Below are 15,358 nucleotides of genomic sequence, written 5' to 3'. Positions count from 1 at the left end.
ATCTACCTCAGTCCACTGGAGGCTGGAGCTACAGGTGCAGGAGCCAGTTCTCTCCATCAGCAGCTGAGCAGCTCCTCCAAGCAGCAGCTGCTGCTCTTCCTGCCCTGTTGGTGGGGAGGCTGATTGTTATTACTCCAGTAACCAGAGTTTGTGTCCAGTCAGGAGTACTGACCAGACACGGCCAGGTCCCCTTTTCGACCAGACTTTTTGGTCGAAAACCAGACACCTGGCAACCATACTCCAGCCCCAGGTCAGCTGCAGCCTCCATTGAAAAGCATCTGGGAGGTCTGGATTTGTCGTCCAGACCACCTATTGACTACCGTTGGTGTAATCCAATGGTAATACCAGCATGTAGAGCTTTCAGATTCATTTTTAAAACTTCACTTCATTTGAATGCCTATTTGAGTTCTTTTCCTTTTTGTATAACAAACCCAACTCTAGCTTCTTCTTTGAGTTCTTGCTCATGTTGATTCCATCGTGGGTGTGCATGGGCCCACGTGCACGGTCATCAGAGACTTTTGCCTTAGTGGTATTTGTAGGGCTGGCTGTGGTGCCTTCTGGAGTATTGCACTCATGCTGTGATATATCAGGTTTCGCCGGCCCTACACCCTCTCCGTTCCTTCTTACTGCCCGTGGTGGTCAGTTGGAGCGACTTGCTTCGCAAGCTGTCAGATTTTTTCCTCATATCTCAGCCTTGTGTAAATAGCTGTAAATAGTTCAATCATTTGTTATTTAGTTGTTAAGTAGCTGTTAAGGGTTTACTTAGATAGTGTCCCAGGGGGACAGGACAACAGGGATTTTGCCCCAGGCAGGGTCTCTGGGTTTTAAGCCCTGCTAAAGGTGAAGCAAGACAAAGCAACTCTTACCCTCATAGCCCCAGCGTGGCCTCGTCAACATTGGTTCGGCATGCTGCTGAGTCTTTTGGCAGCCACCCAGCTGAAGCTGCCTCTTAGCTGGATCTGCTGTCCCAGAACCATGACAATCTGCTGCATCCGAACCTGGCGACGCTGCACTTGACAGATTGTCTACTGCATGGCTAAGTATGGACGAACTGGAGTGCTCTGCTGGTGTCCAACAGGGCCTGCTGGGCAGCAGGAAACACTCCACTATGGCTACCTACATGGCGAAGTGGAAGCGGTGCACATGTTGGGTCTCGGATCGACACATTCGTGCTGAAGAGGCCTGCTGCAGGAGATCCTGGACTACGAGCTGCACCTTAAGATCCAGGGCCTGTCGCTATCTTTGGTCAGGGTACACCTGGCGGCCATTTCGGTGTTCCACCCTCCATTTCAAGGCAGGTCGGTCTTCGCCCATCTCATAACGGCGCGGTTCCTGAAAGGTCTGGAGCGCCTGGACCTGGTTCCCCCTTGGGACCTGAATCTTGTGCTGTCAAGCCTCATGGGTCCTCCTCTTCAAACCTTTGGCTTCCTGCTCCCTCCTGCTTCTCTCCTGGAAGGTCATCATCTTGGTCGCTATAACTTCGACCTATAGGGTGTCCGAGATCAGGGTGCTCACATCAGAGACGCCTTATACAGCCTTCTATAAGGACCAGGTCCAGTTGCGTCTGCACCCAGCTTTTCTGCCCAAGGCTGCATACCCTGGATGTCAAATGGGTGCTGGCCTTCTACATAGATAGATAGAACCAAGCCGTTCCATAGGGCAACACAGTTGTTTGTTTGTGTTGAAGACAGGGTGAAGGGTTGCCCAGTGTCTGTCCAGAGAATCTCGTCTTGGATCATGGCCTGCATCCGCTACTGTTATGAGCTGGCGAAGGTGCCCCCGCTGGCGATCGTGACGGCTCACTCGACTAGGGCGCAGGCATCATCGGCGGCCTTCCTCACTCAGGTGCCGATCCAAGAAATTTGTCAGGCTGCAACCTGGTCGTCCGTCCACACGTTCTCATCGAATTATGCACTGACCCAGCAAGGTCAAGATGACGCTGGCTTTGGCAGAGCAGTGCTCCAATCTGCAAGACTGTGAACTCCGAGCCCACCTCAGAGGATTCTGTTTGTGAGTCACCTACAATGGAATCGACATGAGCAAGCACTCGAAGAAGAAACAATGGCTACTCACCTTTTTGTAACTGTTCTTCGAGATGTGTTGCTCATGTCCATTCCATTACCCGTCCTCCTGCCCCTCTGCCGGAGTTGTCGACAAGAAGGAACTGAGAGGGCGTAGGGCCAGCAGCGCCTGATATAGCGCAGCCCTCCAGAGGGTGCCACAGCCGGCCCTACGCATACCGCTAAGGCAAAAATCTCCGACCGCGAACGTGGGCGTGCACACACCTATAATGGAATGGACATGAGCAAATCTTGAAGAACAACAGTTACTAAAAGGTGGGTAACTGTTTTATTTTACCCTAAGGTGTGGGGGATGTAGAAGAAAACATAGAATGCCTTGCGAATTCAAGATTTTCCCTAGTCTGTCCATTTTGTTCTTTGTATTGCTGTAGTGTTGTCACTCAGTTCCTGCTTTGAATTAACATGCAATTCAGGATTGACTTTGCAGCTGTCTATTGTGTTCAACTCTTCACTCATGCCTGTCTGTCTGCCTACTCATTTGCCTTTAAACGCTCCAAAATATCGAGACATAAATACTTAAACACACAAAAATCATGGAGTTCCATGATCAAACTTTAGTCTTATTGATTTTTTCTAGATATAAAATAATGGGTTTTAGCAGCAATAGCTCAAATATATTAAATTAGGGAGTTGTACCTTAAGGAGTTGCACTGAAATGCAGAATCACCACATTTCATGCAATAGGTCACTTCTAAAATAGTTTACTTGTTTAACAAGTTGACTTTTCCACAGATCATTCTTGACATGCTGCTTATCTTTTAAACTGAAATCTTGAAAGCTATGTATTGTAGCAGTGGAAGAGCACTCTGTGTACTACCTGTAGAATCTGTTTTTGTGGTTTCTCCCTTAATTTTAGACTAGTGGTAGATGGACGCAGTCATCATGGGAGAGTTTGGCATTTTTAGAGACAGGGAGATAGAATGTAAGACTTCAGTTGGCACAAAAATTAAACCAGCATATTACTTCTGATATTGCCAGTAGTTCACTTTACTCTTAATTTCCTTGCTGATATCCAGGACAAAGCTTTAATCCTTATGCTATTTGTGCAGAACAGCTGTATTTATTCACATAAGCAATGGATCCTTCAATGGCTGTTTCCTTACAGACCCATAAGCTTGACTATAAGAGAATTTTGGTGCTCTCACTTTTTAGAGAGAGAATTTAAAAAGGTATTCTGCTGCCACCTTCCTAATCCTTATTTTGTTTATTTATCAAAGTTAAAGGTTTTCCTTTATGCCTCTCAGTTGATACACCACCATGTTTTGATAAGGCACAGTGAATTTCCCACCCTTCTTCATTGTGGGGGTTTGGAGTAGATGCTCCCTGTGAATGGGGAGAGAGGAAGGGGAGGTACTGAAAATTGTGGAGGAGGGAGGAGGATTGTGCTGGGAAGGAGGATCCTGGGGGGGGTTCCTACCTGCTTCCTGGCCCATTCCAGCCCCTCTGGGTTTCATTCTCTGCTCCCCAGCCCAATTCTGGGTCTCATGGCTGCTGTTCAGCCTTCTGGATCCTGCTTCCTGGCCTGATCCGAGTCCCCACCACAGCTGTTCGGGCCTCTCTAGGTCCTGATCTTGGGCCCCATAGCTGTTGCTCCACCCCCCATGTCCTACTTACATCAACCCCTCCAGGCGAGTTTATGCAGGGGCAGAAACCTCCACAATATTTCCCCTGTGGGGGACTACTCTCTTCCCTCCTGCCACCTCTGGGCTTTATAACTGTTTCTTAGAACCAGAAACAGACAAGGTGAGGGGAGAAAAATTAAACAAGGATTAGGTCTACTATAAAACTCAAAAAAGATGTCAAAAATATAGGGTATTGGAAAAGAAAAATATGTACACCAGACTATAACGTAGTCCTGGGAAATTCTGCGCAACTGTGGCACAGCAGAAAAATGCCCCCCCCCCCCCCCCCCGCAGATTCCATTTGCTTCCTTGCAGAAAATGGTTTCTGTGGGGAAGCAAAGAGTAGCTGCACCAGTGCAGACCCGTTCAGGTAGCTGGGGGGAGAGGCAAATCACTGAGGCGGGGGGGGGTCTGGGGATGCCCTGGCCACCCAGGGACGTTAGTCCCAGCTGCGGGGGGGGGTAGGGGGAGGATGGAGACGAGTACCCATTCCCCCTTCCCTGCATGGAGCAGCCGGGGCTGGGTCAGATCAAGCCCCAGAAACTTCCCCTGGCTGCAGGAAGCTCGGCACCACGGGGGTTAGGGGAGGGGAGGCTCAGCGGGGCGGGGTTGGATACAGGACGGTCCGGATGCATGCTGGTTGGGCGGACGGGGAAGCAGCTCCCTGTACAGTGACCCCTCCCCCCACCCACGCACCTGGACACACCCCTCCATATCAGGAGCCCCCCAAAACCCACCCTGCCAAGCTTTGCCCCCTGCATCAGGAGCCCACCCCCACCTGGACACCCACCCCACTGAGCCCCAACCAGCTGCACCCTGGTCCCCCCCCCCCCCCCCCCCGGAATCCTAACCACCTTCATCTGGACTTCCCTGCAGAGTCCCATTCCCCCTGCACCAAGCCCCTGTGCATCCAGGTTCCCCCCCCTGCATCCATATCCCCACCGAGCTGCCTGCACCCAGATTGCACCTGGTACTCTTGAGGGAATTCTGCACCAAAAAATTTAAAGTTCTGCATATTTTAATTGTCAAAATAACACAAACACAATAACAATATAATCACACCATTTTCAATTATTTTGGTAATTTATTTCAAAATACTTGTCAGCAAATAATTGAAAATGGTGTTATTATATTGTTTTATTTTGCCAAATAAAATATGCAGAATTTTAAAATATTGTAGGCAGAATATTTAATTTTTTGTTGCAGAATATTTAATTTTTTTGGCACAGAATTCCCTCAGGAGTATATAACAAGGTTCAAAAATGAACTAGATAAGTTCGTGGAGGATCGGTCCATCAATGGCTATTAGCCAGGATGGGCAGGGATGGTGTCCCTAGGCTCTGTTCGCTAGAAGCTGGAAATGGGTGACAGGACAGATCACTTGATGCTTACCTGCTCTGTTCATTCCCTCTGGGGCACCTGGTATTGGCCACTGTCAGAAGACAGGATACTGGGCTAGATGGACCTTTGGTCTGACCCAATATGGGTGTTCTTATGTTAGCAGTTTTCTATTGGTCTGTAAACCACTAGTGCTCTGAAGAGAGTTTGCTGGGTCCTCCTTGTTTCCAGCTGTAATATCACATCACATTAAGACAGCTAAAAATATTTTAAATCCTTTTTTTCCAGTGACTGCCTCACTTCCTATTCACAATCTGAGATTTCTGCTAAGTGGTTGGAGAGCCCCCAATACTAACAGTTTTATATAGGATCAGTATTTGTATGCCGAACAAAATATTCCAAAAACAACTAAGTGAACAGAAACTATAACTTACTTATATATACCTATGATTATCAGTTGCACCAACCGCCTCTCGCCTGGTCTTAGTTCAAGTGACAACCTCAGGTTAAAGCTGTTAAATACTGAGTGGCTTTCATAGTGCTGGACATGGTTTAAGAGGCTGGGTGAAGTATGGGTGTCCTCAGGACTCCAGCAGGGATGCATAGATCCCTCTGAGTGGATGACAAGGGAAAAGAGAACAGATCTAAAGATAAAGTTGAAACATTTAAAGTCTTTTGTTCTCATTGCATACACAACTGATGAACTGCCTTAGTATAACTGAATTTCAACATTAAATATTATGCTGCTGATTAGCTTAAACTCTCAATAGCTTCTTTTGCATTCATTTTGCAGGAGTGGTCTGCAGATTTCAATCGTACTCTCAGTAGAAGAGAGAAGAAGAAGGCTTCAGATGGAGTGACTCTAACTGGTGTCAACCAGACAGGAGATCAGGCTTCGCAGCATACCAAGCATAGCAGGTAGAACTTTTTTTATGTCCGTGAGAGACAAAGGCTGAAAGAATAATAGGAAAGAATGGTATCTTGAAGTACATTAGGTGGATACAGGTCAGAAATTTCACTACTCACCTAGGTAAAGGGAATATGGTTTTGTTGTCTCAGAACAGGACTTAGTGGTTTGCAATATTTCTGTGGATAGGGAACAAACAGAAAAGTCCTTAAATTTCAGCTTTTTGAAAGGGTTGTGTGCCTGCAAACGCATTGAATACTTTGGTTTTATCTTGTTTTTGTGGTGTTCAGCATATTTTTATCTGTCCTTCAGCCTGGAATTGGAAGAAACCAAACTTCAACTGAAATTGAACTTTCTCTTAGGTGGCTTTTTGTGAATTTAAGTAAAAAATGTGTTCAGTCAGTTCTAAATGACTATATTAAATAGATATATTGTCTGCTTTGACAGCTCATTACTATAATAGTCAAATTACGCTGAGGGATCTACTGAGCTTTCTGATAAGGCTGGAGATTTTTAAGTCCTTTGCAAATCCTTCATAGCTTAGAGAGAAAAAAGTATTATACTTAAGTGTATAATATTTATGTGTAGTGCTTTTGAGGGCCCCTGTACTGTTCTAAGGGACCCAAGCAATGTGCTTGACTGGAGCAGGGTAACTGCTGGGTAGCTCATTTTTTAGTGTGACACTAATTACATATACATTTGAATCCATGAGCAGATAGGGTCACCTTAATGCTTTTTCTCTCCCAAATAGCCATCTTAGTGTCCCGAGTAATACAGTGCAGTCATTACAATCAAGTTACAATCCCTTTGAAGACGAAGATGATACGGGGAGTACTGTCAGTGAAAAGGAGGACAATAAAATCAAAAAGTTGGTGAAAGAACGTTTTTTAAATTGTTTTCACACTTGCTCTTTCTCTATCCAAGGTTTCCAGTTTTGGGTTTCTACAAAGGCACCGTATTATGCATGGCAGTTCTTATGAGAAGTCATATAAGCAACATTGTAAACCTAACTTTTCTTTTTCTAACAGAGATTGTGTATGTTTCTTTAATCTCCTCTGGTTTGAAACTATACTGAGGTTATTGGCAGTTGGTAACACAACTTACCAGTTGCTTTTTGTTCTCATTTAACTGTTCTAAAATATGTGAACTCTGACAATCTGCTGTGAAACTACTGCTGGAGCTTTGCTGCTGTGTGTGCACTCACTGGACGAGTCCACTTTTAAGACTTTCTCTCCATTTAATACTTTCTCAATTACCTGTTTCATTGTACCAGTCCTGGTGTGTCCTATTATTATATGAATGTCATGTGCACTCTCAACAGTTGCCTTTTCTTTAACTATAAACAAACTACTTGCTCTAAAAGTATTGCTCTAGAACAGTGTTTCTCAACTGGTGCATTGTGACCCGTGGGAGGTCACAAAAAGCAATTACGTGCTTGAGGCACTGAAAATTTTAAATCTAAAGCAAAGAAAATCTTGCTTCCTCACTACCTCTGCACACCCTTATCTTTCAAAGTCAAGTGTTCTCTGTCTCTCTCAACAAACAAATAATATAGACTTATCAGTTTTTACTCTTTTATAGTAAATATAAGGAGGTTGCAAAAAAATTTGACTTTAAATAGTCACCAGCCTAAACATGTTAAGAAACACTACCCTAGAAATACAAAACTTTGAAACATTAGCGCTAACGTATAAACCATTAAGTTTATACTTAACTAGATAAGACTAGTATTATGGTGTTGATGTATGTAATCTCAGTTAATGTTTTAGAGTAAACTACAATTTTAAATTGCTTTTAGTGTTAGCAGCTCTGAGAAAAACCAAAGCTACCCTACAGAATGGTCTGATGAAGAGTCTAGCAATCCGTTTTCTTCCACTGATGCAAATGGAGACACAAACCCATTTGATGAAGATGCCTCCCCTGCCATGGAGGTGAGAGTACGAGCACTGTATGACTATGAGGGCCAAGAGCATGATGAACTCAGCTTTAAGGCTGGTAAGTTTACTTCAGTCACTTAAAATGTTTGTCAGAAGGGGAAACATGAGGAAGTACCAGAAGAATATGGCTTTCTCACCTCTTTTGGGTACTGTGAGAACTGGGATTTTTACCAACAAACACTTCAGCTCTAAACTGAGTCTCGCATTACAGTAGAGGGTTTATCTGCAAATGATCCATCCTTCTGTCAACAAACATCTCTTTGTCCTATAAGTGTTAGCAGTGCTTCTTCATACCTTGCAGGTGCAGGGAGCACTAGCTGCCGGGAAGGAAGCTTTCTCGAAGTGAAACTGATTATCTCTTCTTCATTGGGGTGGTGACGGCTGCTACTACTTTGTTTCCCTAGTATCGCCAACCCTGGAAGATCAAAAATTACAAGACTTTGCCCCCCCCCCAAAAAAAAAGTATCACAAGATGAGTGTGAATCATCAAGTTTTGAGGGGAAAAAAAGCTCGCTCTTTCTTTTTTAACAGCTTTAACCAGAAGTACCCTTTCTCCCTCCTGCTTCCCCACTGTGCACATTTTTAGGTTAAAAATTTAATTTCCCCCACCTTCCTCCTCCTCTGTCACCCTCTATCCCAGCGGTTCTCAAACTGTGTTATAACCCCAAAGTGCATCATAACCCCCTTTTAATGGGGTTGCCAGGGCCGGTGCTAGACTTGCTGAAGCCCAAGGCCCATTATGCAGGGCTGAAGCCAAAGCCCAATGGCTTCTGTCCTGGGCAGTGGGGCTCAGACTTCGGGTTCAGCCACCCAAGGCTGAAGCCCTCCATGGGGTCGTGTACTAATTTTTGTTGTCAGAAGGGGGTCGCAGTGCAATGAAGTTTGAGAACCACTGCTCTATCCTCTGAGGTCATCCCTTGGGTATACTCTCTCCAGATATCTCCCCTGCTTGCTGGAGTACTGCTGTCCTCTCTTGAGCCATGAGCCCATCCCAGCAACAAAAGGAAGGCTGGAGAATGTAGCTGAACTTGCAGGGAACTGCAGTGTGGGAGACATGCTCTGGTCCACTTTCATCCCAACACACTGTCATACAAATTGCTCACTTGCTTTGGTTAACAGTGCAGCACTTTAAGCAGATGGGTGCAAGCTGGAGGTGCCGCTGACTCTGGCTGGGGTTCTTTTCTGGTATTTCCTGCAGCTGTGCTAGCCTGGCAAGGTGATTTCTCATTTGTTCAGCCCAGGAGTGGAGAGCTTGAAACACTGCAGGAAGAACCTAAGAGCAGTAGCCTTCGGTGGTGGCAGGTTGAAACTGTATCAGAGCTACTAGTTCAGGCTGTAAAAACCAACAGCTGGTGGTGCATCCAGACCTGCATTTTTACAATCAGCTCAGTCAGAATTCCTGAGATGATAGCTGTTGACTTGTGAGCAACTTCTAAAAAAGGTGCAGAATCACAGCTTGCAAAAATGAGATTTGGCCATCTTTGTTCCAGTTCCCTCAGTGTCTGCTTCCTCCCTCGGTGCCTGCGTGTGGCCCTTTATTCATTCTTTGATGGCTCACTTAGTGCATTAGGTTACAAATGGGAGGAATGAGATGAAGTTAAAAATTTGGGAAGCTTCTGTTTTTTCTAATTTTTCTAATTTCCCTGATTTATTTATAGAGAGCAGTTGTATTCCTTTTTAATCTTTTTTTTTCGCTAGGCTCATCTCATAACATAGGTTCTCCATTCCCCTTATCCATCCTTGTAGGTCTTCTCTGCACCTGTTCCAATTTGAATTCATCTTTCCTGAACATGGGTGACCAGATGAGGTTCTACTGGTGTCTTGTACAATGGCATTAATACTTCGCCATTCTCTACTGGAAATCTCACTTGAGACACCCTAAGATTGCAGTTGTCTTTTTCACAGCCACATGACATTGGTGGCTCATTAGCAATTAGCTAATTCACTCAGGTCTTCTCTTCTGGCATTTCCAAATGAGCCCCCAGCTTACAGCAGGAATTCTTGTTATTAATCCTAAGTGCATGACCTTGCACATCTATATAGACAGTGCCTCCTAAATTTGTCTCATCAGTGGATTTCTTAAGCACACCTACTTTTTGTGCCGAAGTCCTTAATGAAAATACTAAATGACATCAGTCCCAAGGTCCCTACTGGAGGCACTCCACTAGCAACTTCCCTCCAGCCTGACAGTTCTGTTTTCTGCGCAACCCATTGTCATCTCTTCTTTAACCATTGTTTTATCCACTTTACAGTGCTTGTATTAATCCCATTCTTCTCCAGTTTAATAATTTACCATGTTGTTCCATATTAAAAGTTTTACTGAGGTCCAGATTATATCTACTGCATTTCCCTTGTCTAAAAAGCTAGATATATTTTCAAAGGTAGGTATCAGGTTAGTCTGGCACAATTTACCCTTTGGTAAACCAATGTTTCATTTTGTCCCATTTTTCCATTTATCTGTAGTAAAATGCTCTCTCTGATCACAATAATCGTATCTCAATATTTTTAAACAAATTGGGGCTACCAAAAAAGTGAGTAGTGTTCTGGTTTGCTTTAAATCCTGTTCAGATAGGGGAACAGCAGTAACAAGACAGACCAAGCTCCTATTTATTCCTCTCTGGAATCAATGGGAGCCAAAAATTGCTATTCATCCACAGTGGATTGTGGCAACTTCTGCTCTCCTCCTGCTTACCCAGCCACCATGGAGATGTGCTAATCCCTTTGGAATACAGCAAGTAATATGTCAGACAAGTGATAGGTGCTATATTCCAAGGGATTAGCACAGTAGAGCCTGTCTACAGCAAAATGAAGCAATGTTTATGTAGTGGTTACCTTGGAGTCAGGCATTCTGGGTTCTATTCCTAGCTGTGTGACTTTGGTTAAACTATTTAGCCCGACTGTTCTCAGTAGAAAATAATCCTTAAAATGTGGATAGTACTTACCTACGTTAAGAGACCTAGACAACCTGTTTGTAGACATTTAAATATCTATATAGGAAAGACATTTAAATAAGTCCATATTATACACAATCCATGTTATAGTTTAGTATATCATTTACATCAGTCCTGAGTTTACACTCTGAAGGGGCCCATTACGGATCCATCCATTCGGCCAGGTCTGGCCCCTCTCCCAGGGCAGTCAAGTGCCCAGGCCTTGCTGTATGAGAGGCTCCAAGGCAGCAGGTCCCGCTTGCCTGTAGAGGGCTCACTGCCCAGCAGCCAGGCTCTGCCATGTGGTCTGGGCAGTGCTGCTGGCTGCAGGGCTGGTGGGCACAGACAGGCTCTTGGGAGTCACGTCCCAGGGGTCTGCCCTGTTTCCCAGTGTGGCTCCAGCTCCGAGTGGTCTCTGCCGTCCGCCACCTGCCTCTCCAGGGCCAAGCCACATGGGACTGGTGCAGAGGCCGAGCCAGTCTTGGCCAGTGGGGGGGCAGCGCAGGGGGCTTGGCTGGGCCCTTCCAGGCAAGTGGGTCCTGAAGGAGCCCGGCCCAGGCAGGACCCACTTCCCCTCCATCCTGGCTGATCGCACCACTCCCGAGGAGCCAGAGCGATCCCTAACCGGGACCGGCCCTGTCTGCGCTGCTGGCTCAGTCCGGTGCACAGGGCCCAGCGGGGCGTGTGAGTGCAGCTGAGGGGTGGGGTATAGAATGGCTACCATAAGGAATTACAGGTTTTGTGCAACAGTATTAGAATGAGTGAGACTTATGTTCTACTGAGCATTTGAAACAGTAAACTTCCAACAGTAAAGCTGGGACCACAACACCAGAAATTAAATCCCAATGTCCATTATGTTTATGTTTAAAGGGGAAGGTAACAAAAAATAACGTAGGGTGGAAGATATTTATTTTCTTCACAATATATCCAGTTGGTATACCAGTAACCTACCAGTATATTTTAAAGAGAGAACATTTCTTGGCACATTTTGCTAAATCTCGTAGCTTTTTGCTACATGCCTTTTGTAGCAATTTTTTATGTATGGGGGGAAATTGTGTACATTAAATGGCTGTAAATCTCATTAGTGTAAAAAAAAAAAAAAGTCATTTTTTGACTTGGTAGAGGCAGTTATGCTTCCCAAAATTAGTCTTTTCCATCTATACTCTCTAGAAAGGTAGGGAGTTAATACTAATTTATGTAATTCTTAAAATTGTATTTTCATTTTGGTAAAGCAAAGTGTTAACTTTTTGAAATGTCAGCATTATAATACTTCATTTCTATAGAACTCCTATAATCCAAGTATCTTAAAGTGCTTACTGGATCCCTTCATATCATATGTGAATGTTTATAAAATGGGATATTTTTTGCTAAAATCAAAGTGATGGTAAAGAGCAGAGTTAGGAAGTATTTATGGTGGGGGTGGGGAAGGAAGAAGGGTAGGTATCTAGGATAGAGTTTATACTACGTTATTTTCTGTTATTACCAAAGTGGTGGTGGTTGTCAGACGTGAAATTTATTTTGCAGGGGATGAGCTAACTAAAACAGAGGATGAAGATGAGCAAGGTTGGTGCAAAGGACGTCTGGATAATGGACAAGTTGGCTTATACCCAGCAAACTATGTAGAAGCAATCCAGTGACAAAGGATTAAGTGATTCTGGAAGTACTATAATAACTTTGTAAGCCAGTACCGAACATGTTGCTCACAATGAGGGGAACTGAATGATGTATAGAATGTATATATTTCTTTTAATGCAAAGGAATGATGGATTGATATTGACTTTGTGGTGATTTAGAGACAAAAGGTAGATTTGGCAATTTGAAAACAAAATTGTAATTTGTACACAATGGAAAACAAAAGGGTCAGGTTGAAAAATATAGTACAACAAGGAAATTCCTCTTTACCTTCTTTCCTATCTATTCTGTATTGCCATGTTTTTTGCATTTTCTATTCTGGTGCCCTAATCCACACTAGGTGTGTGGTTTATCCTGATTTTCATTTAATCAATTATTTTAAGTGACCTTCAGTAATTTTCAACTTGAATTTTTAAGACTATTGTCATTGATTTTCTGTTTGTTCTTAGCAATGTCCGAAAGATGCAGTATTTTTTTATTTAAATCCTGTGTAGGCAAGCACCTTTTTTTTTATGCTTGGATTTTTCAATTAATACTTAAATTATGACAGATTGATTCACCAGTCAAGTGAATGAGAACTTTCCATGTTGTAATGTTAATCTTTCCATGCTGTCATCATGGATTAAAGTTGTAAAACAAGTATTGTATTTAATAAATGTCTGTTACAGAAGATTGTTTGGTAGCAGATATATCTGCATATATTATGGTTGGGTTTCTATTGTGAATGCTATTTATGCATTTTGACGTTTAAATGTGAGTTTCCCAAATCGTAAATCGCATTCTAAAAGCAAAAATAACATAGAATATTTAAAACTATTTCAATCATACTCTTGCTGAGCAATTTACCCTTCTGTAAATTATTAATGATTTTATCAGTGATTTGGAAGGTTAAACATGTATGAAGACTAATTTTCAAGCAAAGGAGACTGTAAAATAGGCTAAATTGCTTTTTATTAAGAGGCTCTTTATGTTGTGTATATGTATATATAATTTGATATTCATAAAAATTTAAAGAGCATGTCTACTGTTAATTTTGCGAGCCTTCTGACTGTTGATTAGATTTAGACTCTGCTTGAAAACTTAAATTATAGGCATATTTAAATCTGCATTGTTATTCCCTATTAGTTGTGCTGTATCATAGAGCAAGTATTCTGTGATTCAGATTCTCAGAAATATAGTAAATACAACAGTATACTCTAACTCTGTATTGGTTGGTAAATTGTGGATCCAAATATAAACTAGCTTTAGTAGTCCCTATGTGGATTATTGTAGCAGAACACTGTAAAGTCTTCTACATCTTGTTTGCAGCTACAACTCAGTCATATGTAACAGTGTCAAACAGTATACATTTGTGACATTTAAAAGCTGGGTTATACATGTTCTAGCAGGTTTTTGTCTTTAAAAATAATCTAAATCTTATCAGGTGAGTCAAAATGCTACGTTAGGAAGCTACACTGTAATCAAATTAAGAAATCTATTTTCATGTAATTAAAACAATGTAGGTGTTCTTTAGCTATACCATTTGCTTTTTGAGATCATAGAGATATATTTAGTCAACATTTCTAATGAGTTGAAATGTACAGGCTTAGGAAGTGGATGTATATATGTGTCTGTCATAAAAATTTACCGGCATATTTGCTCATTCACAATATAAAGACTTAACAAAAACTGTCAAGAATTTGGGGTCTTGGTCTCTGTATTCTAAAATATTTTAGAAAATTAATAAAATCTGTTAATCTCTTAAATATACACAATGAACTTCTTACTTCCTAGTGGAAAATGAAAATTTAGCTGTGAAGCAAATATTCTATGCATTTCACTGCAACTTGAGATGAATAACCAAAATTGCATTGAGTCTGTGAAATCCATAAACTAGTGTATGATATGAACAGAAGCCTGTCTCCTTGGTAAAGAAGGAAGCATGGCACCAAATTTAAACTCTATTGGCAAAAGCTTGTAATGAAACATATTTGTAGAAGAAGAGGAGAGGGTGAATTATTGCTTCACTCTATCTACCACTGTCTACAGCCCCAGCACTTATGTGCACACCCCTTTTGGGAGAGAAACCCAAAACAATACTGTCTTGCACTATATAGAAAAATCTGCACAGCGCAAGCTCATAAAAATCGGCCTTCTTCCTCAGTGTGAAGAGAGATGTGCATGACTTCTTGCCCCCCATTAGATATTACATAAACTGAGTTTAATAATAAACAAAAGTTTATTAACTACAAAAGGTAGATTTCAAGTGACTAAAGGGATAGCAAACAGAACAAAGCAGATTACCTTAGTAAATAAACAAAACATACAAACTAAGCTTGACACACTAGATAGGTAGGATACAAATTAGCAAATTCTCACCCTGTGTGATAAACAGGCTGGCAGATTCTTAAGGCATAAGTTGTCTTCGCTTTCCCAGGTTTTCATACACAGGCTAAACCTAGAACTGGAAGGGCTGCTGGCAGTGGTGAAAGGGGAATTCAGCCTCTGTGCAAGTGTTCAGCACCTCTTGGGATAAAGCCCTCAGTTCCTGGCCTTACTCCTTGAGATTATCAATAAGACTAACAATTGTGGTGAGTGTTGCTGCTGGAATGATGCAAATTTGAAATACTTGAAGTCCAAGAGGTTACTGATAATTATACAGCACCACAAGCATGCACGATGCTTTACTGACAAACTAGACATTACACGTCCTGTCCCTGAGAAGCTTAGTCTAATTTAGGCCTTGATCCTGTGAGCTGTTGTGTGTGACTAATCCTCTCTGCTTATGCAGAGCCCCATTGACTTCAGTGGAGTTCTATCTGGGCACAAGTCTGCTTGTGTGAAACAGTTTTCAGACTCAGGACCTTAAATTGTAACACTACAATGAATGGCAATAAACAGGAGTGGGGATGCAGCAGTGGAAGCATGCTGT

At 42.7% G+C, this 15,358-nt stretch overlaps 1 protein-coding gene across 1 annotated transcript in view; it reads left to right on the top strand.

The window, feature by feature from the left end:
- The window catches only part of PACSIN2 (protein kinase C and casein kinase substrate in neurons 2), a 128,256-nt gene extending 114,115 nt beyond the window's left edge, over nt 1-14,141 (top strand). Inside the window, exons 8-11 of the mRNA XM_065409768.1 lie at nt 5,835-5,959; nt 6,700-6,816; nt 7,747-7,943; nt 12,340-14,141. Coding sequence (XP_065265840.1) covers nt 5,835-5,959; nt 6,700-6,816; nt 7,747-7,943; nt 12,340-12,452 — 552 coding nt within the window. The 3' untranslated portion in view covers nt 12,453-14,141. The remainder of the gene's footprint in view (nt 1-5,834; nt 5,960-6,699; nt 6,817-7,746; nt 7,944-12,339) is intronic.
- Nucleotides 14,142-15,358: the final 1,217 nt, after the last annotated feature.

This window comes from Emys orbicularis, chromosome 1, assembly GCF_028017835.1.
Source record: "Emys orbicularis isolate rEmyOrb1 chromosome 1, rEmyOrb1.hap1, whole genome shotgun sequence".
Taxonomy (NCBI): domain Eukaryota; kingdom Metazoa; phylum Chordata; order Testudines; family Emydidae; genus Emys; species Emys orbicularis.
Note: the sequence above shows the minus strand (reverse complement) of the source record. Positions and strands in the feature narration are given on the sequence as shown.